Source organism: Salvelinus fontinalis, chromosome 3, assembly GCF_029448725.1.
Source record: "Salvelinus fontinalis isolate EN_2023a chromosome 3, ASM2944872v1, whole genome shotgun sequence".
Classification (NCBI taxonomy): domain Eukaryota; kingdom Metazoa; phylum Chordata; class Actinopteri; order Salmoniformes; family Salmonidae; genus Salvelinus; species Salvelinus fontinalis.
In genome coordinates, this window is record NC_074667.1 from 43,716,154 (window position 1) to 43,735,627 (window position 19,474).

Consider the following 19,474-nt stretch of genomic DNA (forward strand, 5'->3'; position numbering starts at 1 on the left):
GTAAAGGGCTGCATCCACAGCTACAGAACAGTGTGATGTAAAGGGCTGCATCTACAGCTACAGAACAGTGTGATGTAAAGGGCTGCATCTACAGCTACAGAACAGTGTGTGATGTAAAGGGCTGCATCCACAGCTACAGAACAGTGTGATGTAGGAAGATGATCATAACTTTTTCCTGACACTGACCTTCCCTGCACGCATTGCCTTGCCAACCGGGCTTGCAGACGCAGGTGCCGTGGTGACGGTGACACTCCAGAGTGTTCTGTTGGACACACTCACACTCCTCTGAACAGCCCGGTCCAAAGGCCCACTTGGGACACACTGGATAGGGAAGGAGATAACATGAAAAATATTGAATAAGACCTGAATGTTATCGATATACACTGAGTATACAAAACATGCTCTTTCCATGACATAGACTGACCAGGTTAATCCAGGTGAAAGCTATGATCCCTTATTGATGTCACCTGTTAAATCCACTTCAAGCAATCAATCAAACGTATTTATCAGCTGATGTCACAAAGTGCTGTACAGAAACCCAGCCTAAAATCCAAACAGCAAGCAATGCAGGTGTAAAAGCACGGTGGCTAGGAAAAACTCCTTAGAAAGGCCAGAACCTAGTAAGAAGCCTAGAGAGGAAACAGGCTCTGTAGGGTGACCAGTCCTCTTCTAGCTGTGGCGGGTGGAGATTATAACAGAACATGGCCAAGATGTTCAAATGTTCATAGATGACCAGCAGGGTGTAGATGAAGGGGAGGAGACAGGGTAAATAACGATTTTAAAGCCTTGAGACAATTGAGACATGGATTGTGTATGTGCGTTATTCAGAGGGTGAATGGGCAAGACAAAATATTTAAGTGCCTATGAACGAGGTATGGTAGTAGGTGCCAGGCGCATCGGTTTGTGTCAAGAACTTCAACACTGCCGGGTTTTTCACGCTCAACACTTGCATTGGAGTCAACATGGGCCAGCATCCCTGTGGAACGCTTTCGACACCTTACAGAATCCATGCTCCGATGAATTGATGTTGTTCAGAGGGCAAAAGGAGGCGTGCAACTCAATATTAGGAAGGTGTTGTTAATGTTCTGTCCACTCAGTGTAGGTAGAGATTAGAGGTGAGGGGTCAGCAGTGTGAGTGACTCACGTAGATGGCAGAACCTCCCGTAGAGTCCAGGGTCACACAGACAGGCTCCGTAGGTGCGGTGGCAGCACCCGTTATTTGCACAGTTACACTTCTTATTGCACTGTTTCCCATAGAAGCCCTTAGGACAGCCTACAGACAACAAGATATTGTTATCAGGCAACTGAACGTTTCAATAGTGTCTGAATAACTGAGAATGTTTTTTTGTATGTACAGTATCTGTTAACCAGTAGTTACTCACCATCCTGGCACATGTCTCCACTGACCCCAGGTGGGCAGCGACAGTTCCCATTGACAGGGTCACAGGTGGCTCCGTTCTTACACTTACAGGGGAATGAGCAGTTCCTGCCGAATGATCCCTCGGAACAAGCTGTTAGAATAGAATAAAACGTTATATATTTATCCATTATACAGAAAGAGACGTGTCGTTCCACAGAGAAACACACAGACATAATATTGATCAGATGTATTATTTACTGTGTTGAGAGTGCAGTGTCTGTGTACACTGTGTGTATATACTGACTCTGGTTGCAGATGAGGCCTGTCCATCCATCGGGACAGTGACATCCATCTCTCCCTGGGCCACACAGCCCTCCGTTAGAGCAGTCCTCACAGGTCAGGCTGCAGTCATGGCCAAACGTGTTGTTCAGACACACTGCACACAGGACCGAAGAGATTACTGACTATAACGTTCTAGAAAAATATCTGCTTGTGGTTAGGGATTTGCAAATCTTCAACTAAATTCTTCCTAGCAACCCCTGGTGAGATGACCTTAAATAATACAATACTGATTACTGTTTTCACATTAATAAATCAAGGAACAACACAAAACAGATCCTATGGCTCTCTGCCATAGCCCCCTGCCACAGTCTATAAGCGCCCCCATTACTACAGAGGTATACAAAAAACAGCCTCAGAATATGAGGCTAACCAATTTGCCACCTGCTGTGGGGTATTTAATTGCCAAGTAACTAGTAAGCAAATAAGGAGGTCTGGTAGTCTACCTCCTGTTGCTCAGACACGGAGATAATAAGATACAGGCCCAGTGTCTGTGTTCGGGTTCAGTGGCTCACCAAATTTCTCTGCTAGCGTGCTCTCAGCCAGCAGCTCTCTAGCATCATCATCCTCATAGTCATCATAGCGCTCCAGGGGCTGGTTGTAGTCCTGCAGCAGGGCGAGCTGGGGCTGAGCCAGGGTCCCCACAATATCCTGGCCCCCACTAGACAGGGCCTCAACTGTATTCCCCAGCGCTGCAGAGTGAGAGAGAGACAGAGAAAGAGACAGACAAACAGAGAGAGAGAGAGTAACAGGTTACCAGGATGTCCACATGGAGTGTGATGGTGCTGTGGCCCTAGGCCACAACATTTAATTTGATTGGTGTAACTCACGTTCACAGGAGCGTCGGTCCTCGTCCAGACGGAAGCCCTGGCGGCAGAAACACTGGAAGGACCCGGCGGTGTTCTGGCATGTGTGATCACAGCCACCGTTGGCCGCCAGACACTCATCCACATCTACACAACACACACACACACACACACACAGTCCAGAGTCCAGTCACTTACAAAAACACTGCTCCTGAGTCATGTTAATTGATATAAATGGCAAATTTAGAGTTGAATAAATGTTGTTATGTAATAAACAATGTACAGAAAACCAAAGAATACACTGCCTTTTCATCAAACAAGCATTTCACTGGAAGGTCTAGCTAGACCTGTTGTATTCGGCGCACGTGGCAAATAAACTTTGATTTGAAACATGACTAAAATGTTACAGCATCATGCACATATTATTCAACTGGAAGCATTCCAGGTTCAACAGTTATATTGTATAATGAGTGCCCCACTAGATCACTATTCTAAGGTTATAAAGGGGGTGAACATACCATCACAGCTACATCCATCTGAGTTGAGGCGGTAGCCCGCTGTGCAGTAACACTCATAGCCCCCAGGGTAGTTGGTACAGTCCTGCTCGCAGCATGAACTTCCCTCACCACACTCGTCCAGGTCTGCCAAACAAAACACACACAATGAAAAGCATTACTCGGATGATCATGATATTGTGATATGTTACAAACCAGGCACATGTTAAACTGACCTGAGTTAAAGGGTAAAGATTAATCTCTAGACTGACCAACACCGATCTGAGCTGAATGGTCTCTAGAATGAATGGTAAAGATTAGTCTCTAGACCGAATGGCAAAGGTTAGTCTCTAGACCGAATGGTAAAGGTTGGTCTCTAGACCGAATGGTAAAGGTTAGTCTCTAGACCGAATGGTAAAGGTTAGTCTCTAGACTGAATGGTAAAGGACTGATCTGAGCAGTAAAGGTTCAGCTCTGAATGGTAAAGGTTAGTCTATAGATTGAATGGTAAAGGTTAGTCTCTCGACTGATCTTAGCTGAGCTGAATGTTAAAGGTTCATCTCTGAATGGTAAAGGTTAGTCTCTAGACTGACCGACACAGGTCTTGAGGTCATCCTCCAGTCGGTAACCCTGGTTACAGCTGCAGACAGGGCCGCCAGTGGAGTGCTGGCAGTGATGGGAGCAGCCTCCATTGTTGCTCTCACAGCTGTTGACAATCTCCATCTCAATCCCTGTCACAGAAACATGAGATGACTCTCCCATTACTTCTGATTGAAACATTTTGTACATTTCAGATCATTTCAAACAGGCAAAGAGATGATGATGATTATAGGAGCCAAACTCACGGTAGCACTGGCGTCCGTCTGCTCCCAGCTCGTAGGCAGTGTCACACACACAGGTGAAGGAGCCCGGGATGTTGTGGCAGCCATGAGCACATCCCGTCTGTTCAGACTCACACTCATCAATATCTGGGACAGATAAACAAAGAGTATATACGGATCTATTAAATACAGAGACATGATTGACCCTGTATGAACAGTAGTGCAGTAGTCAACAGGTGGACATCTTACCCTCACAGGTCTTCCTGTCCTCTGCCAGCTTGTACCCATTTCTACAGTCACAGTGGGTCTTGCCACCATCAACAAGACAGTTTTGCTGGCAGCCGCCATTCTTATCATGACATGGATTCTCCACTTTAACATAAGAGATGCACAACGTTTAATGTTGACAGCACTTTATCTTGAAAAATATTTTACATTTCTAACAAATATAATCGTACGGCGGCGCATAATTGGCCCAGTGCCGTCCGGGCTGAGCCGGGGTAGGCTGTCATTGTAAATAAGAATTTGTTCTTAACTGACTTGCCTAGTTAAATAAAGGTTAAATTTAAAAAAAATCAGTGTGAAGGGGGAGGACATTTATCGAAAATGCAGGAGTACTTTGAATACACACTGACACAACTACTCAAGACAAAGGTCCCAACTCTACACTGGGCTGAGTATTTTTCTGCATATTTAAGTGTGTTTAACTTGTATCTGCCTGTCCTGTACACTACAGCAGCTGGAGTGAGAAGCTTCAGCACTGCAGAAATTAGAGGAAGCTGGTCCTGGCCAACCATTACAACGTAAAAGCGTCTAAAAGACAGTAATTATAATCTTCCTTCCCTCAGAGAGAACTAGTCCACCTCAGCGCTCAACGAGAGAGAGAGAGAGAAAGAGAAAGAGAGAGAGAAAGAGAAGAGGGCCAGACATTCCATGTCTGAGTCTTGGGCTGTCAGAGCATAATGTTAACTAATGTTGAGAAAACAGGAAAGACGAGTGAACACTTCAAATCAGGGTTGTATTCACACTAATTTAACGTCTCATCTCCTGAATGGAAGTCCAACTTACCATTCCTCCGACATTTTGTTGGACATGAACTATTGGCAGCTATGAATCTATAGTGTTATGACAAACCCTTCAAAAGGACACCTTGGATTCACAAATACCCTTCCCTCAACTCTCTAGATGCTGTCGTGCTTGTATCATGCCTACACTCTCCCCTCTCCGTCTATCCATTACTTAGACATGTTGCAAGTGTATAGTTACAGCTTAAAGCTCCTGCAAGCATGGTTATCCACAGTTAGTTTCATGTCTGTATCAGGCTGCTTTCTCTCTTAGCTGCCTGTCACTCAACATGCACAGAAAGCTGCTCTCTCTCTCTGCACTCGTGGTTACTTCAGCCAAAGACAGTGTGCACTTCACTCAGTGTGCATTCACGATCAGTAATGTAGCCTATATTTGTGATGAAAAAGAGAAAAACATATGTCTACAATAAAATGTGACATCACACTCTGTCAACTTGCCCGCTATGCAGTCTTTCTACCAAACATACTTCATCTGCAGTTTCCCATGTCAGACCTGAGATCCAACGATACACTGGGAGAGTGAAAGGAAACGCCATTAAATGTGACGTGGGAGCTTATTTCTTATTTGTATTTAATTGGTTGAAATGTTATTTTCACATGGAGGGAATTTCAGTAATTGGCAAGTGCTCGGATAGATTATTCATCTGTGAGTGAGTATGTGAATGCTGCTGGGTGCATAGTAGTGTAGAAATACCAGAGGATGGGTACACTCACATTTGCAGTGCTTTCCATCGTCAGCAAGCACGTAGTTGGCTCTACAGCGGCAGCGGAAGGCAGTAGGGGACTGCTGTACACAGAAATGCTCACATCCTCCATTACTGATGCCACATGATTGAACAGCTGGACACAGACAGACAGATACAATACATTTTTGTTATATTGTGGGAGGAGAACCATTGCATTTTCACAGTAACCCTTCTACCCTTTACTCTGCATCTTTGCTCTTTCTGAAAGGCTGCAAGCTCAGAAGTGCTACCAACACAAACACTGTGCTAAACACCTCAGTGGTTTGTTCTACTTTGACCCAGTAAAGAGCCATCAACAGGCCTGAAGGGCCAATAATCACACAGACAGCGGAAGGAAGGTCCTCAGTGGTGAAGGAAACTCTAAGATGATGAGTTGAAGCCAGAGCCAGCTCACTGACTGATCTCTGCTTTCTACATCTCTTTGTCTCTCCCATGCAGCCATAGCATGTCTCTGCTTGACCTGGTTCTATGGGAGAACATTAAGTAGAGGTTTTAACAGCAGGTGTTGTTTCATGGTGTTTTGTTAAAGTGAGGGACAGACTAGAGCCTATCCACCATCTGAAACTCTTAGATCCCTCCATCAACTACACTGGCTGGACACAGTATGCATCCATCTGCTTGATTAGGTGGACCTCTCCTGGAAAGCCATGAACTGGATATGAAAAAATGACTGATATGTTGAATTGATATGGGAAGACATCTGGTGTTCCTTTCCTATTGGTATGCATCTCTCTCTCTCATTCTCTCTCAAGAGAGGGATGTACAGTATCCATCCCATCCAGTGTTAGAGCACAGTTCCCAGACCTCTGTCAGGAGAAAGATATGCAGACTCACAGATAAGCATCACCCCTGAGACAGTTCACATGTGCATTGTGATTATTAGTACAACCAGTCATCATCCACTGTGGATGATGACTGCAGCCATCACATAACTCAGTGACACTAGGGTCCCCCTATCTATCCTGTTTCATTCCTATACTCATAGCCTATACATTGTGCCAAAGCCAAGAAAAGCAGCATACATTTCCATTCTCAATGTCAGAGAAGGCGCCCTGTGTACATTCCTTGCTGTGTGCATTGAGATTGAGTTTATACTCATGTGCTAACAGCTGTTTTTAAAAGCCTTGGGGCTGTACGCTGAGTCGTGCATCTCGGCGATGATAGAGACAAGTTACAGGTACAACGTAAACACACAGGCAAGAGAGCTGGAGAGTAAGTGGATCTCACACAGAGTTAGGCCAGCGGCCTCTATGAGATTGCCTAAGACTTTAAATACCACACTGACAGAAGGAAATGTAGAGAAGTATTGGCTTTTCAACTAAACTCAGACCTTTCTATAATGTAGTTCCTCAGGCCTATACTAACTCCTACCTGGCCCTGGGTTTTCCAAAAGCTTCCACTGACTAGAATGTCACAATATGTTTGTGGTTTGTATATTATGATGATGTTGTATAACATAGGGTTATCAGGTTAATTGTCCACTGGGTGCTGTTGTTACTCACCGATGCAGGTGCGTGCATCAACATGGAGTCGAGAGCCTGTGTTGCATTCACAGTGATAGGAGCCCCTGGTGTTCACGCATCTGTGCTGGCAGCCCCCGTTATAGACCTGGCACTCATCATTATCTGCAGGGCCACGCACCACACACACACACACAGAGTGAGGAAGGGAATGTATAGCAATTGTCCTAAAGGTTGTCTCATTATCAGAAAGGTACCACTGAAGAATCAGCTCCAGAAAGCTTCCATGTGCTGAGACAGGAATTTAGACTCAGCTTTAGGAGAAAGATACGCTCCTACATTTTTCATTTGGCATTTTACAGACTCTCTTATCCAGAGCGACTTACAAGAGCATTTAGGGTTAAGTCTAGGGCCGGTACGATACCAGTATCTCGATACTCGTTAGTATCATGGCAAGGAAATATAACACAAAACGGATTTAACTTCTTCAGGGAAACAGCCCTTGTTTGTGTTTTATTTTTGACATGGAAACATTTTTGCAATACTGGTATTGTCCCAGCCCTAGTTAAGTGCCTTGCTCAAGGGCACATCGACAGATTTTCCCCCTAGTCAGCTCAGGGATTCAAACCAGCGACCTTTCGGTTACTGGCCCAATAAGCTTAACCGCAAGGTTACCTGTCACCCTCCAAGAGGAAGGAGTAAGATGGATGAGGGTACAAGTACTCCGCCAGTGCCCTAGTGCCCAAACAAACAAATCCTCCATGTGGTATCAACTACTGAACAGTTAAATCCAAATTAAAATTCCTGTACTCTCTCTATCAGTCTCAGGGACATGTCACAGGAGCATTTGGGAACCCAAATCGAAGTACACAAAACATAGACATTCCACCAAACACTGAGATTATAAACAAATTAAGACAGATGTTCTTTATCAGGGAGACTAAACAGGGGAATAAATTACTACTTGTCCTTTCTGCAATGTAATTTCAAAATGTTAACAACTAATTTCCAGTTTATAGCTCATGCAAGGGGTTAACAAATAATCGTACGCCAGCCATAACTGACCACCAGTGAGATCAGAGGTGAACCGTTCTCTTTTGACTGGTAACATTCAGTATGTTGGAAGTTTCGTACAGTCCTTACATTAGAATCACTATGATGTGAACAGTTTCCGGCCAATCTGACTGTCTGTACAATAAGTAACACACCATAAAATGACTGATGGTTGTGGCCAGTTTAAATAACTAAGGCAGAGTGAGTTATGTGCCGCTCAGAGGAGTTCAGTAAGTCCACTCACAGAGAATTTAACTTCAAGAAGAAACTATTTCAAGTATTCAGCTTAACCTCTGTGAAAAAATGTTTTTTAAACAAGAGGAAAGATAGGGAAGACTTAGTAGACAAGTTTCTATAATATTATCCTCTTCCCATTGTTTAGTTCTTATTATACAATGGGTGGGTCTAATCCTGGATGCTGATTGGTTAAAACTGCACTGGGGTTGCTGGATCGAATCCCCGAGCTGACAAGGTAAAAATCTGTCATTCTGCCCCTGAACAAGGCAGTTAACCCACTGTTTCCTAGGCTGTCATTGAAAATAAGAATTTGATCTTAACTGACTTGCCTAGTTAAATAAAGGTTAAAAATATATAAATATAATAATAGTAATAATAATAATAATTCCAGCCGGTGTCTATTCTACAAGTTACCACTGGCTAAAGTTATGACGATGAAATGCCTATCTACTCGGTTCCATCTGACTGCACAATCCACTGTCTCATCAGCCCAGCCAGACAATTTCTAAACTTTATATCCACTATAAAAAGCATCTAGACATTATCTTCCATTTCTTTTAGACTTGCAATTGGTTTTAAATAGCGAAGATTTGTATAAACCTTGCAGTCTGTATCTCTGACATTTGAAACATTGTAGGCTCTTGAGAGCTGCTTCACTGCTTCTCAGTGCTTGAGGTGTCACTACAGACACCCTGGTTCGAATCCAGGCTGTATCACTTGTGATTGGGAGTCCCATGGGGAGGTGCACAATTGGCCCAGCATCGTTCAGGTTTGGCTGGTGTAGGCCGTCATTGTAAATAATAATTTGTTCTTAACTGACTTGCCTAGTTAAATAAAGGTAAAAAAATAAAATAAAAATTGAAATTTGGTTTCCAGCTGTCCCAAAGAAATGAAGGTGTCGGGATGAAACAGACAGGTAGGCAGCTTTTCTCAGCCAGTCGAATTCATGAGTCAGCATAATTGTTATGGATATACTGTACACAAAGAAATGTCAAAAGAAAACAGGTCAAACAAATGCAAAAGCAGCTACTTTGTTGTTATTCTGGCTGCACTGTTTGACGTGACTGTAAGTTAGCCGTAGTTGGCTAGCTAACAAGAAAGGGACAAGAACGTTGCCAGCCAGTATGGCAATAGAACATTTAGAACGAAGGACTGGGTACCATCCATAGACACAGAAAAAAAAGACTTAATGACTGAGTCGCAACTCTGGCAACCGAACCGATAGAACGAACAACCAGCCAGCGTGGGTAGCAACACTAGATTTGTGTCAGGACTATATATTGTGGAAGGATGAATAAATTAATCAAATAAAAAATAATATGAATACATTAATCAACAAAAAAAAATTCTATTAAAATATATAAATCATTATTTTAATATGTTGGTAACCCATTGTATAAAAGTGATAATGCCCTCGAAGCTCGTGTTTGGAGGATATATCAGCACGGTTTGCTGGGCCTCGACTTTGTCTTGGGCCTAAAAACACCCGTGCCAATATATCCTCCAAACACGATCTTCGAGGGCATAATCACTTAATTATGTCATTGTGTTGTGCTTTGCATTGGGAACAATATTCAATTGTGAAGTCATGTGTTATGCACTACTCGAGTTACTGAAGGCAAATCCCACATTTTTCATGAACTATTTCTCCTTTGTAATATTCAGCAATAATGAACATTCATCACACATAAAAACCCTCATAACAATAATAGACTCCTCAATTGGAACAATAATGTAGTCATTGTGTGCTAATGTCATTACATTGTCATGCTGGCACATCCCCTTTTTCAGTGGTGACTTAACTGTGCCTAACATGATCAATCTTTCTCTTGTCATGCACTTGGAGCCATGGAGGGGGAAATGAGATCCAGAGGCACAGTACCAGAAGGAGAGAGCCCAGAGAACCCCCTCCCCTCCCAGAGCCCTGGTAGCACGCTATGTGGGATCTGGACTGGCACTGCTGAGCTCCATTGCCGTCATTACACGGCACCCCAGCGATGTCTGTCTGACATGAAAGCAGCCTGATAGACACTAACAGCCTGTGACCACATCCAGAACAAAATGTATCACAGTGGACTCTGGGAGGGAACAGAAGCCCTCCCCTGGGGGTTACAATACCTACACAATGGAGGGGGAGATTTTATGAATATTTATTTTTGGCCTTGCTGCTTGTAACCCCAACAGAACAGATTTAAATACTGTATAATCAGAAACACTTAGCCAAGCCATAGTGTGCACTGTGCAGTGGGTTAGAGAAGCATGCAACCATTTCAGTCCTTACTGTACTGTACATCCTACACCACCAGTATTCATCATCTTTAGTTCTGTCTATAGATGAACCCATCCACTCCCATTGGAGGCATCTTTTAAGATGGTGTTTTGGGACAGAGTACATCCTCTACACATTATACCAATTTAACTCCAAACTGCTGCCAAACGTCAGCTCAGTTCCATCCAGGAAAGCTGGCAGGCAGATGGGTGCTCTCTTTTCTGTCCATGCAGCATGTTTCTGTTTGATTTTTAATGAAATCACTCCAAAGATGTGGCGCTGTTTCCCTGTGGACCATGGCATACTGTACAAGCCCTCTAGGCTGGTTTCCATGTCTAGAACATATTTCCACAGAGCATGGTCCCAAAGCCCCAGCAGCCACAGGCTTACAGCAGCCATAAGGCCAGTAGCCATTAGGCCAGTTTTCACTATTCATGGAAAAATAGTTTAGCTTTGGTATTTCTCCAAGCATGAAATCGACATGGATTTCTAGCTGATTCTCAGTTGTGTAGTTTGAATACAAATTAGGATGCACCTGACTCATGCAGCCAGATATAGGACGATGTACTGCATGTAAGATATTGGACCCATTCACATAAACCAGAGTTTGACCATCTTCCAGAGCTGCACTGAAGTAACTCTCCAACTGAAAGTGTTTAGTAATTTTTATAGTGACAAGACTTGTTAAGTTTACAACTGGAGTCATGTCATATTTATGTTAGCATTACTAAACGTGGGTTTCTACATGCATATTTCATGTCTCTCCACTGATAAGTGGAAGCCTCCACTTCTCCTGGAGTTATGTGGGCAGTGCCGGGCTACACACAAGGGCACCAGTCCATCTCCATAGTAGGAGTAGACTGATAACACTGAGACTTCCTCTGCATTGCTGACGGAACATAAAACATGATCCTAGTAGAGTGCACAATAGTACACCTGTCATCCAACTGAAAATGATGGGAAGAGTTGTTCAGGCTTGGTCTAATGATCTGGATGAAAATATTATATAGGGGAAAGCTTGACCCAGATGACCTCTTAATCATAAGGTATATTTTCATTCAGTTAAAATTACTCAAAACCAACAATAGTGTAACAGGCTTTGCCATATATGACATAAACCCACTGAGATATCATTTATAGGCAGTATTGCCCATGCAAGGGTAAACATAACAACAGAAGTGTGGAGTGTATTGTAGCACTCACCTGGCCCATGATATCCCATGTTGTACCCATTGTAGCCATTATATCCATGGAAGCAGTCAGGCATATAGCAAATCCTTCTATGATAGCGGTGGTACAGATTGTTAGCACCCAAGACTGGATATATATGAGCCCCAAAACACCCCACGAGGAGCATCAACCATCCTGACAATGCCATGTCCAAGAACTAGCCTACTATATATTCTCACAGATAGAAAAAATGTATTTATGGCAACAAAAAAAATGCTAACATAAGCCCACGTGCAATTTACAAAATGACAACTACAATACTGTTTGAGATATGTTAAAACAAGACATGAATATACAAAAGATCTAAACCCTGTTTTGATTTTTCATTTCAGTCACATCTTGTGTAAAGGCAGAACAACTTCTTGCTCCCTCTGATTTCTCCCCCCTCTATATCTCTCTCTTTTTAGTCTCTCCCTCTCTCTCTCTATCTGCCTGCCTCCTCCACCATGTCTGTCTCCCATGTCCTGGCCATTTAAGGCACCCCCCCCCCCTCCTCCTCCTCTCCTCCACACTCTCCTCAAAGTAGCCCATATGCTCAAACCTATGATCACACATGCTACTATAATGTACCATTGGAATGATATCGTATTTGACAGAAATTACAGTGATTAGAGTGTTAAAAAGCCAATATTTAAAATGATAGTGATTTAGGACTATAGTTGGCAATGTTTTTCCTGACACTTCAAAGGCTGATGTATGTAAAAAATGTGATTGATTTATAGGATATGGCATGCAGGTACTAGAAGGAATGTGAAAATAAGATTTATTATAAAATAGTTCAACTTTTCTTTTGATATAGAAATCTAAGAAATAACTGCCAAAGTACAATATAGCCAGATCTGATAAGTGCCAAGGGTACAATTTTATATTTCGAAACCAAACATCAGAGAAAAGAATGAATCTTGCAGTGACCCCATCTACTCAGGAGCTCAGTGCAGTCTCTCATCCCTTGCCAACACATACATTTAAACAGTGGAGGCTGAACCATGACAGGTCTTCATTGGGTTGAAAAATAATGCATGAACGTGGTCAAAAACGATTGTCACGATTTGTACAAAAATGGCCTATATAAAGAACTCTGAAACTGGTATGGGGTTATTTTCTACTTATACATTCTCATTTAGACCCCAATCCCACCACTTGTGTGCGTTGCCAAAGAGCTCTATTTTCATGTCATCTGACCATAGCACCGGTTCCAATCCAAGTGCAAATGTCATTTAGCAAATCCTGGTGTTTACATTTGTTGGATAACATGAAAATGGAGCTCTTTGGCACACCAGTGGTGGGTTTGGGGTCTAAATGAGATTGTATAAGTAGAAGAGAAAAAAAACTACTTACAGTAAAACATGGTGGTGTATTTTTGATGTTATTGGGCTACATTTTTGCTTCCACTGGTCCTGGGGCCCTTGTTAAAGTCAACAGCGTCATGAACTTTACCCAGTACCAGGACATTTTTGCCAAAAACCTGGTTGCCTCTACCAAGAGGCTGAAACTTGGCCGCAAGTGGATCTTCCATCAAGACAATATCCCCAAGCGCACATCAAATACACAAATAAATTGGCCACAAAATCATAATTTGCCAATGGCCATCTCAGTCTCCAAACTTGAACCCCATTGAAAACCTGTGGTTTGTTTTGAAGAGGGCAGTCCATAAGTGAAACGAAGGATATCAAGGATCTGGAAAGACGCTGTATGGAGGACTGGTCTAAGATCCTTCCTAATGTGTTCTCCAATCTCATAAAACATTTTAGAAAAAGTCTTAGTGCTGTTATCCTCACAAGTTCAGGTATTACTTCTGGGTCTTTAGTTGAGATGGCAGGCCTATTCAGACAGCTCAGCACCATCTACAGAGACTGTCAGTCATACAGTAGGAATGCACTCACCATCCCTATGCTGTTAGACATACCATACACATACTGTATCTTCCTACATCCATTACAGTGCTGTCCACACAGGCACTGAAAGCAGACTTTTTAGGTTTTTAAGTTCAGTAAATATTCTGAACTTATTAATGAGCTGATATGTTTTTATCCATTAGACATCAGAGCAGATGTCCATAGAGAGTGGTATTACCCCCAGCTGTGATAACATGCCTATTAGCAGTCTTAATAACCACAACATAAAGTCTTTCAAAAAAAGGTTATTCAGCATAAATTAACTGTTTTTGGTTCCATGTAGAGCCCTCTGTGGAAAGGGTCCCACGTGGAACCAAAAATTGTTCTTCAAAGGATTATCCTATGGGGACAGCCAAATAACCCTTTTAGGTTCTAGATAGCACAAGTTTTTTCAAAAAGTGTATCATTATTGGCTCCTTCAGTTAGCATTCACGCTGCACAGCATTCCAAACAGGCTTCTCCTCAGGGCTGGGGATAGCTACATATTGAACTTATCACTGCCATGTATTCAACGAATTACAGACATTCTCCAATGGAAAACATCAAGCTGAGCAAAAACAAAGATCCTTGAGTAAGTGGAATTTTAGATCTGTGTTGCTTATTTGTCTATTAGACTTGGGTTCAAGCAGTATTCGCTTTCTTTCCTTTGGAGGCAGTGGTGTTGATGGTGGTAGTGGTAGTGGTGGTAGTGGTAGTGATGGTGGTGGTAGTGATGGTGGTGGTAGTAGTGGTGGGGATGGTGGTAGTGGTAGTGGTGGTAGTGGTAGTGATGGTGGTGGTAGTGATGGTGGTGGTAGTAGTGGTGGGGATGGTGGTAGTGGTGATGGTAGTGGTTATGGTAGTGATGGTTGTGGTAGTGATGGTGGAGGTAGTGGTGGTGATAGTAGTAGTGGTGATGGTGGTAGTGGCGCTGGTGGTGGTAGTGGTAGTGATGCTGGTGGTAGTGATGCTGGTGGGAGTGAGGGTAGTGATGGTGATAGTAGTAGTGGTTATGGTGGTGGTAGTGGTGGTGGTGATGCTGGTAGTGGTGTCGATGGTATTGATTATAGTAGTGGTGATGATGGTAGTAGTGGTACTGGAGGTGATGGTGGTAGTGGTGGTGATGATGATAGTGGTAGTGATGGTGGTTCTGGAGGTGATGGTGGTAGTGGTGGTGATGGTGGTAGTGGTGGTGATGGTGGTGATGGTGGTTCTGGAGGTGATGGTGGTAGTGTTGGGGATGGTGGTAGTAGTGGTGATGGTGGTAGTGGTGGTGATGATGGTAGTTGTGGTGATGGTGGTACTGGAGGTGATGGTGGTAGTGGTGGTGATGGTGGTAGTGGTGGTGATGGTGGTGATGGTGGTTCTGGAGGTGATGGTGGTAGTGGTGGTAATGGTGGTAGTGGTAGTGATGGTGGTTCTGGAGGTGATGGTGGTAGTGGTGGTGATGGTGGTAGTGGTGGTGATGGTGGTTCTGGAGGTGATGGTGGTAGTGTTGGGGATGGTGGTAGTAGTGGTGATGGTGGTAGTGGTGGTGATGATGGTAGTTGTGGTGATGGTGGTACTGGAGATGATGGCAGTAGTGGTGGTGATAGTGGTAGTAGCGGTTATGGTGGTAGTGGTGGTGTTAGTATTGATGATAGTAGTATTGGTAGTGGTGATGATGGTAGTAGTGGTGATGGTGGTACTGGAGGTGATGGGGTGGGGGTGGTGGTAGTGGTAGTGATGGTGGTAATGGTGGTATTAGTAGTGCTGGTAGTGATGGTGGTAGAGGAGGTGAGGAGGACTTACCTTGGCAGGTCTTGCCGTCGTCCTTCAGCTGCTGACCAGAGGGACAACTGCAGTAGAAGCTGCCGATGGTGTTGCAGCACAGAGCCTCACAGCCTCCGTTAGTCTCCTCACACTCATTAACATCTGACAGGGACAGAAAGACTGATCAGTCACACAGTAGCATACTTAATGGTACCAATGTTACAGAATTATCAATAGAGTACAATACTGTAGGAGACACAGTGCTTCTAAATGACAGAGCCACAGTCATGACAAATAACCATGAATTCATTAGCATCATGATTGCTGAGGAAATAAGATTGAAGAGTGAGAAATAACCTACAAGAAATGAAAGCAGTGTTTGTTGTTATCCTTGAAATTAGAAAATATCTGATGGGTTAAGTGTATCCTTTTGTTTAACTAAATTGGAATATTATACACAGCATCCATCATTATGTTTTCCCCCTAACGAGACATGCAAGAACTGCCAGGACACCAGCTAGTCACTTGGTAGAGCCAGTGATTAACTAACTTCCCTCAACCACATAAGTAAAAAAAAGAAGAAAAAAAAGCTTTCTCTTTCATTTAATGTCAGATAGAGTTTAACTCCAATGTCTTCCAGGGATGAGTTTGGGTCTGGTTTGTGAGGTTTGGAAGAGCTGCTTCAAAGCTTACGGAAAGTCATGACAACACTTATCAGGCCAGTTTCCATTTTTAGGCAACATGTTCAATCTCCAATGTAAGAAAACTGACTCTCTGTAATCCAATGTGGCACATCAGATTTGTTAAAACAATTATTTATGATATTAGCCTAATATGTCTAGTTTGACTTACCAACCTTATTGTGAGTTTTCATGCAACTCAACTCTCTGAGATGTGTTTCAAATATATGTCATAGTTTGAATGTAACCACAAGCTTTCAAGACACCATCTTGGTAACCATAAAACCCCTGCCAGCGCCTTCATCAGCACATGAATAAAGCACACTGGTCAGATGAGAGAAACTCAGAAATTCAGCCAATAGAAACCAGACAACCAGATAGTCTGTCAATCACATAATGGCAATGCAATGCGTCCTTAAAAAGCAACCATGTTCCCATCTCATTTATATCCCTTACACATCCTGCCAGAGCTGTCCTTCAACTGACCACATGTATTCTCTCTCCACTTCACTGTATACACACAGACTCAGATCCTGATAAAGTGCTGACAGAAACCCAATGTATCTTTAGCTGGAAAAGTGAACCTCCAAAGTTCATACAAATACAGTACAATCAGGGTATTGATGACTGTAAAGTAATATAACTCTCTTCAACATCACAGGACTGCTTTTCATTCTTCATACCATTGAAGGAATGCTACAGTGCTGTGAAAGAACGGATGAGTGGGTGATGAGAGAGAAAGGGGGAGGAGGAGGAGTGTATTTGCTTGGCACTACTAATAATTTCATAGCCCACTCTATGTCCATAAACAGAGGAGAGTCATGGAGCGATTCTGGGACTGCCAGAGGAAATGGTGGTTAGTTGTTTTCCTATTAGTTCCTTTTAGTGCATTCAGCCACCGCCAGCACTAACCAGCCAATTACAGACCTGGTATTTCTCTCCTAGTTTACAACGTCTGGACATGTAAATGCCAAAACACTGGGCTTTATATTCCCCATTCACCAAATATCAAAACAAATGCCTCTTCTGTAGTTTAATGAAATGTTCTACAAAGCATATACGGTGAGGATGATTTTCCACTCAGAGTACAAGTCCAGGGGAATAACACATTCCTGTCTCCTGCCTGTGAACAGAACGTGACCTGAACGTGACCTGCAGATCAAGGACCTGACTCCGGGGCCCTGGGGAAGTCCTGGCTGTTTTCATGTCAGTTTCTACGGGGTCAGGAAGAGTGGGGCTGGGGGGCTGCATCCTCCCCCTGAGGACACACACCTGAGTGGCTCCCAGGTTTCATGCTGGGTCAGATTCCCGCTCATGTGTCATTCTGCTCAATGGGAAGGAATGCTGAATTGCCATGGATCAAGTCCCACAAGGTCACAAGCTTTCCTGTCCTCACAATGAAGACAGAATGGAGAGGGGAAATGCTACCAGTACTGGATAGAAATAAACAGCCAGGCCCATAATAGATACTAACTAGAGTATGCTAAACAAAAATGAAAGATATATCCTAATTGGGAAAGAAAAATGAGAGAAGGGAGAAGCCAAAATGTGTCTATGGGAGAGTTTGTAACCCTACGCCGAGACATGGATTATTACTATTCATCACCAAGAACAATGATAAAGACTCCCTCGGTGTCAAAACAGGTTCCCACGATGATTAACCCAGTGACCTCTCGCCTGGTGATTGGTGCACAGGCTACACCCTCACCTGACTCCAGGCGACAGCAGTGGGATGCTTGTCTCCAGTACTGGTACAGGTAACCTCAATCCACATTGAACCCACATTACATCTACATTGTCCCCCAGCCCCTTCATCCGTATCTGGTATAAGAAAACTCAAACGCAATGGACTACTGTCCTGCACATTTTCTGACCTTTTAATTTCAAGAGTTAAGTTGAAGACTCTAGCTACTTTTTCTATACCCCTGATATCTGTCATGGGGGTAAAGTATTTATCATTTCTCCAGATTAGTTACTCTGATGTTGGTGTGAGTTGCAGTAAACTCTGTTCATCAAGTAAAGTGTCAATATCCTTCCATCCATTCGCTGACACTGTGTGGGCCTCCATGGAGTCAGAGCCACCAGTCACACATAGCCTCACTCTATTATATTACTGTAGGACAAGCTGCCAATGTAAAGGAAAGGGCTGCATTTGCTTTATTACTCTTTTCTCTCAGGAGGTAATTGAAACGGTTCATTGTACATATCATGAACACTGAGCCAACATAATTTGACCCTGAACCTGCTCCTATAACCACTACTCATAGTTGTATTACTGATGAACCACAGCTACTTCTACTACAATCACTGTATCTCTACTTTCTGTAAAACTAAGCAGGCTGTCTGAGGGCCCAAAGGCCTAGCCAAGCTTGCCCATGCTCCAGGTCAGAGTTAGAGGCTGGATGCCTACAGGGCTGGAGCTCAGGGTCAAACTGACTCACCAAGCAGGCAGGCAGGCAGGCAGGGAAAAATACACAGCTATAATTACACGTGATGGATATCTGTGTATAGGTGTAGCGTGACATGAAATCTGGACACCAATACCCAATAGTTAACCCCAGTCTCAAAACATCCAGGCTGTTTAGTCAAAGGGTTCTGAATGCTCAGAAGACCAGCCCACTGTCCAGAAGGGTATCAATAAACCTCTGGTTCTGATGCACAGGAGCACATGAATGTGTGTATGTCCACACGTACACACACACATACACATACACAAAGGCCTGTGTTCTCTGCTCTAGCTGTCTATTTAGCTGGTTCTGATCAGAGCTATCCCTACACAGTGAGAAGGCTTCAGTGACCTGTCCATCCTATGGTCCATACCATATAACATTTTAACAGGCCACCAACTGGACCTTCAGTGAGTCTGTCCTCCATATACTCATGCCCCATTTATTCTTACTGCCAGACTGCTGGCACTCACCCAGACACACACAGCAGCCCCCAGTAATATATCATATCACTGAACGTCTGCCCCTTCAATGTGTTCAACTCAGCAGGATATCTATACATTATACATATATACAGCCACAAGCCAGGACTCACATTATATGCTGCTTTGTCAATTACTACTAAAGTGAAAAAACAACAACACATCAGACAAATCTAAATTGTGTATTTCCCAGGAGTGGACATTCTGTTCCTAAACAAATAGTAAAAAAGAACAGAAAACAAACACTCTTTAACTAATAGCTACATTCAAAAGTGATTTGTTATGAACTCTGCCACATGTAAGAACTGGGTTATATTGGTGGGCTGTATTGTGTGACCT

The 19,474-nt window shown here is 43.3% G+C and overlaps 1 protein-coding gene across 1 annotated transcript in view; it reads right to left on the bottom strand.

Annotated features, from left to right (window-relative positions):
• LOC129849614 (multiple epidermal growth factor-like domains protein 6) overlaps positions 1-19,474 on the bottom strand; it is a 103,916-nt gene that overhangs the window by 10,535 nt on the left and 73,907 nt on the right. Inside the window, exons 5-17 of the mRNA XM_055916435.1 lie at positions 15,566-15,688; positions 7,154-7,276; positions 5,620-5,745; positions 4,070-4,192; positions 3,845-3,967; positions 3,593-3,730; positions 3,024-3,146; positions 2,530-2,652; positions 2,215-2,391; positions 1,665-1,796; positions 1,383-1,511; positions 1,145-1,273; positions 187-321 (exon numbers count right to left, since the gene is read on the bottom strand). Of these exons, the coding sequence (XP_055772410.1) occupies positions 187-321; positions 1,145-1,273; positions 1,383-1,511; positions 1,665-1,796; positions 2,215-2,391; positions 2,530-2,652; positions 3,024-3,146; positions 3,593-3,730; positions 3,845-3,967; positions 4,070-4,192; positions 5,620-5,745; positions 7,154-7,276; positions 15,566-15,688 (1,704 nt within the window). The remainder of the gene's footprint in view (positions 1-186; positions 322-1,144; positions 1,274-1,382; positions 1,512-1,664; positions 1,797-2,214; positions 2,392-2,529; positions 2,653-3,023; positions 3,147-3,592; positions 3,731-3,844; positions 3,968-4,069; positions 4,193-5,619; positions 5,746-7,153; positions 7,277-15,565; positions 15,689-19,474) is intronic.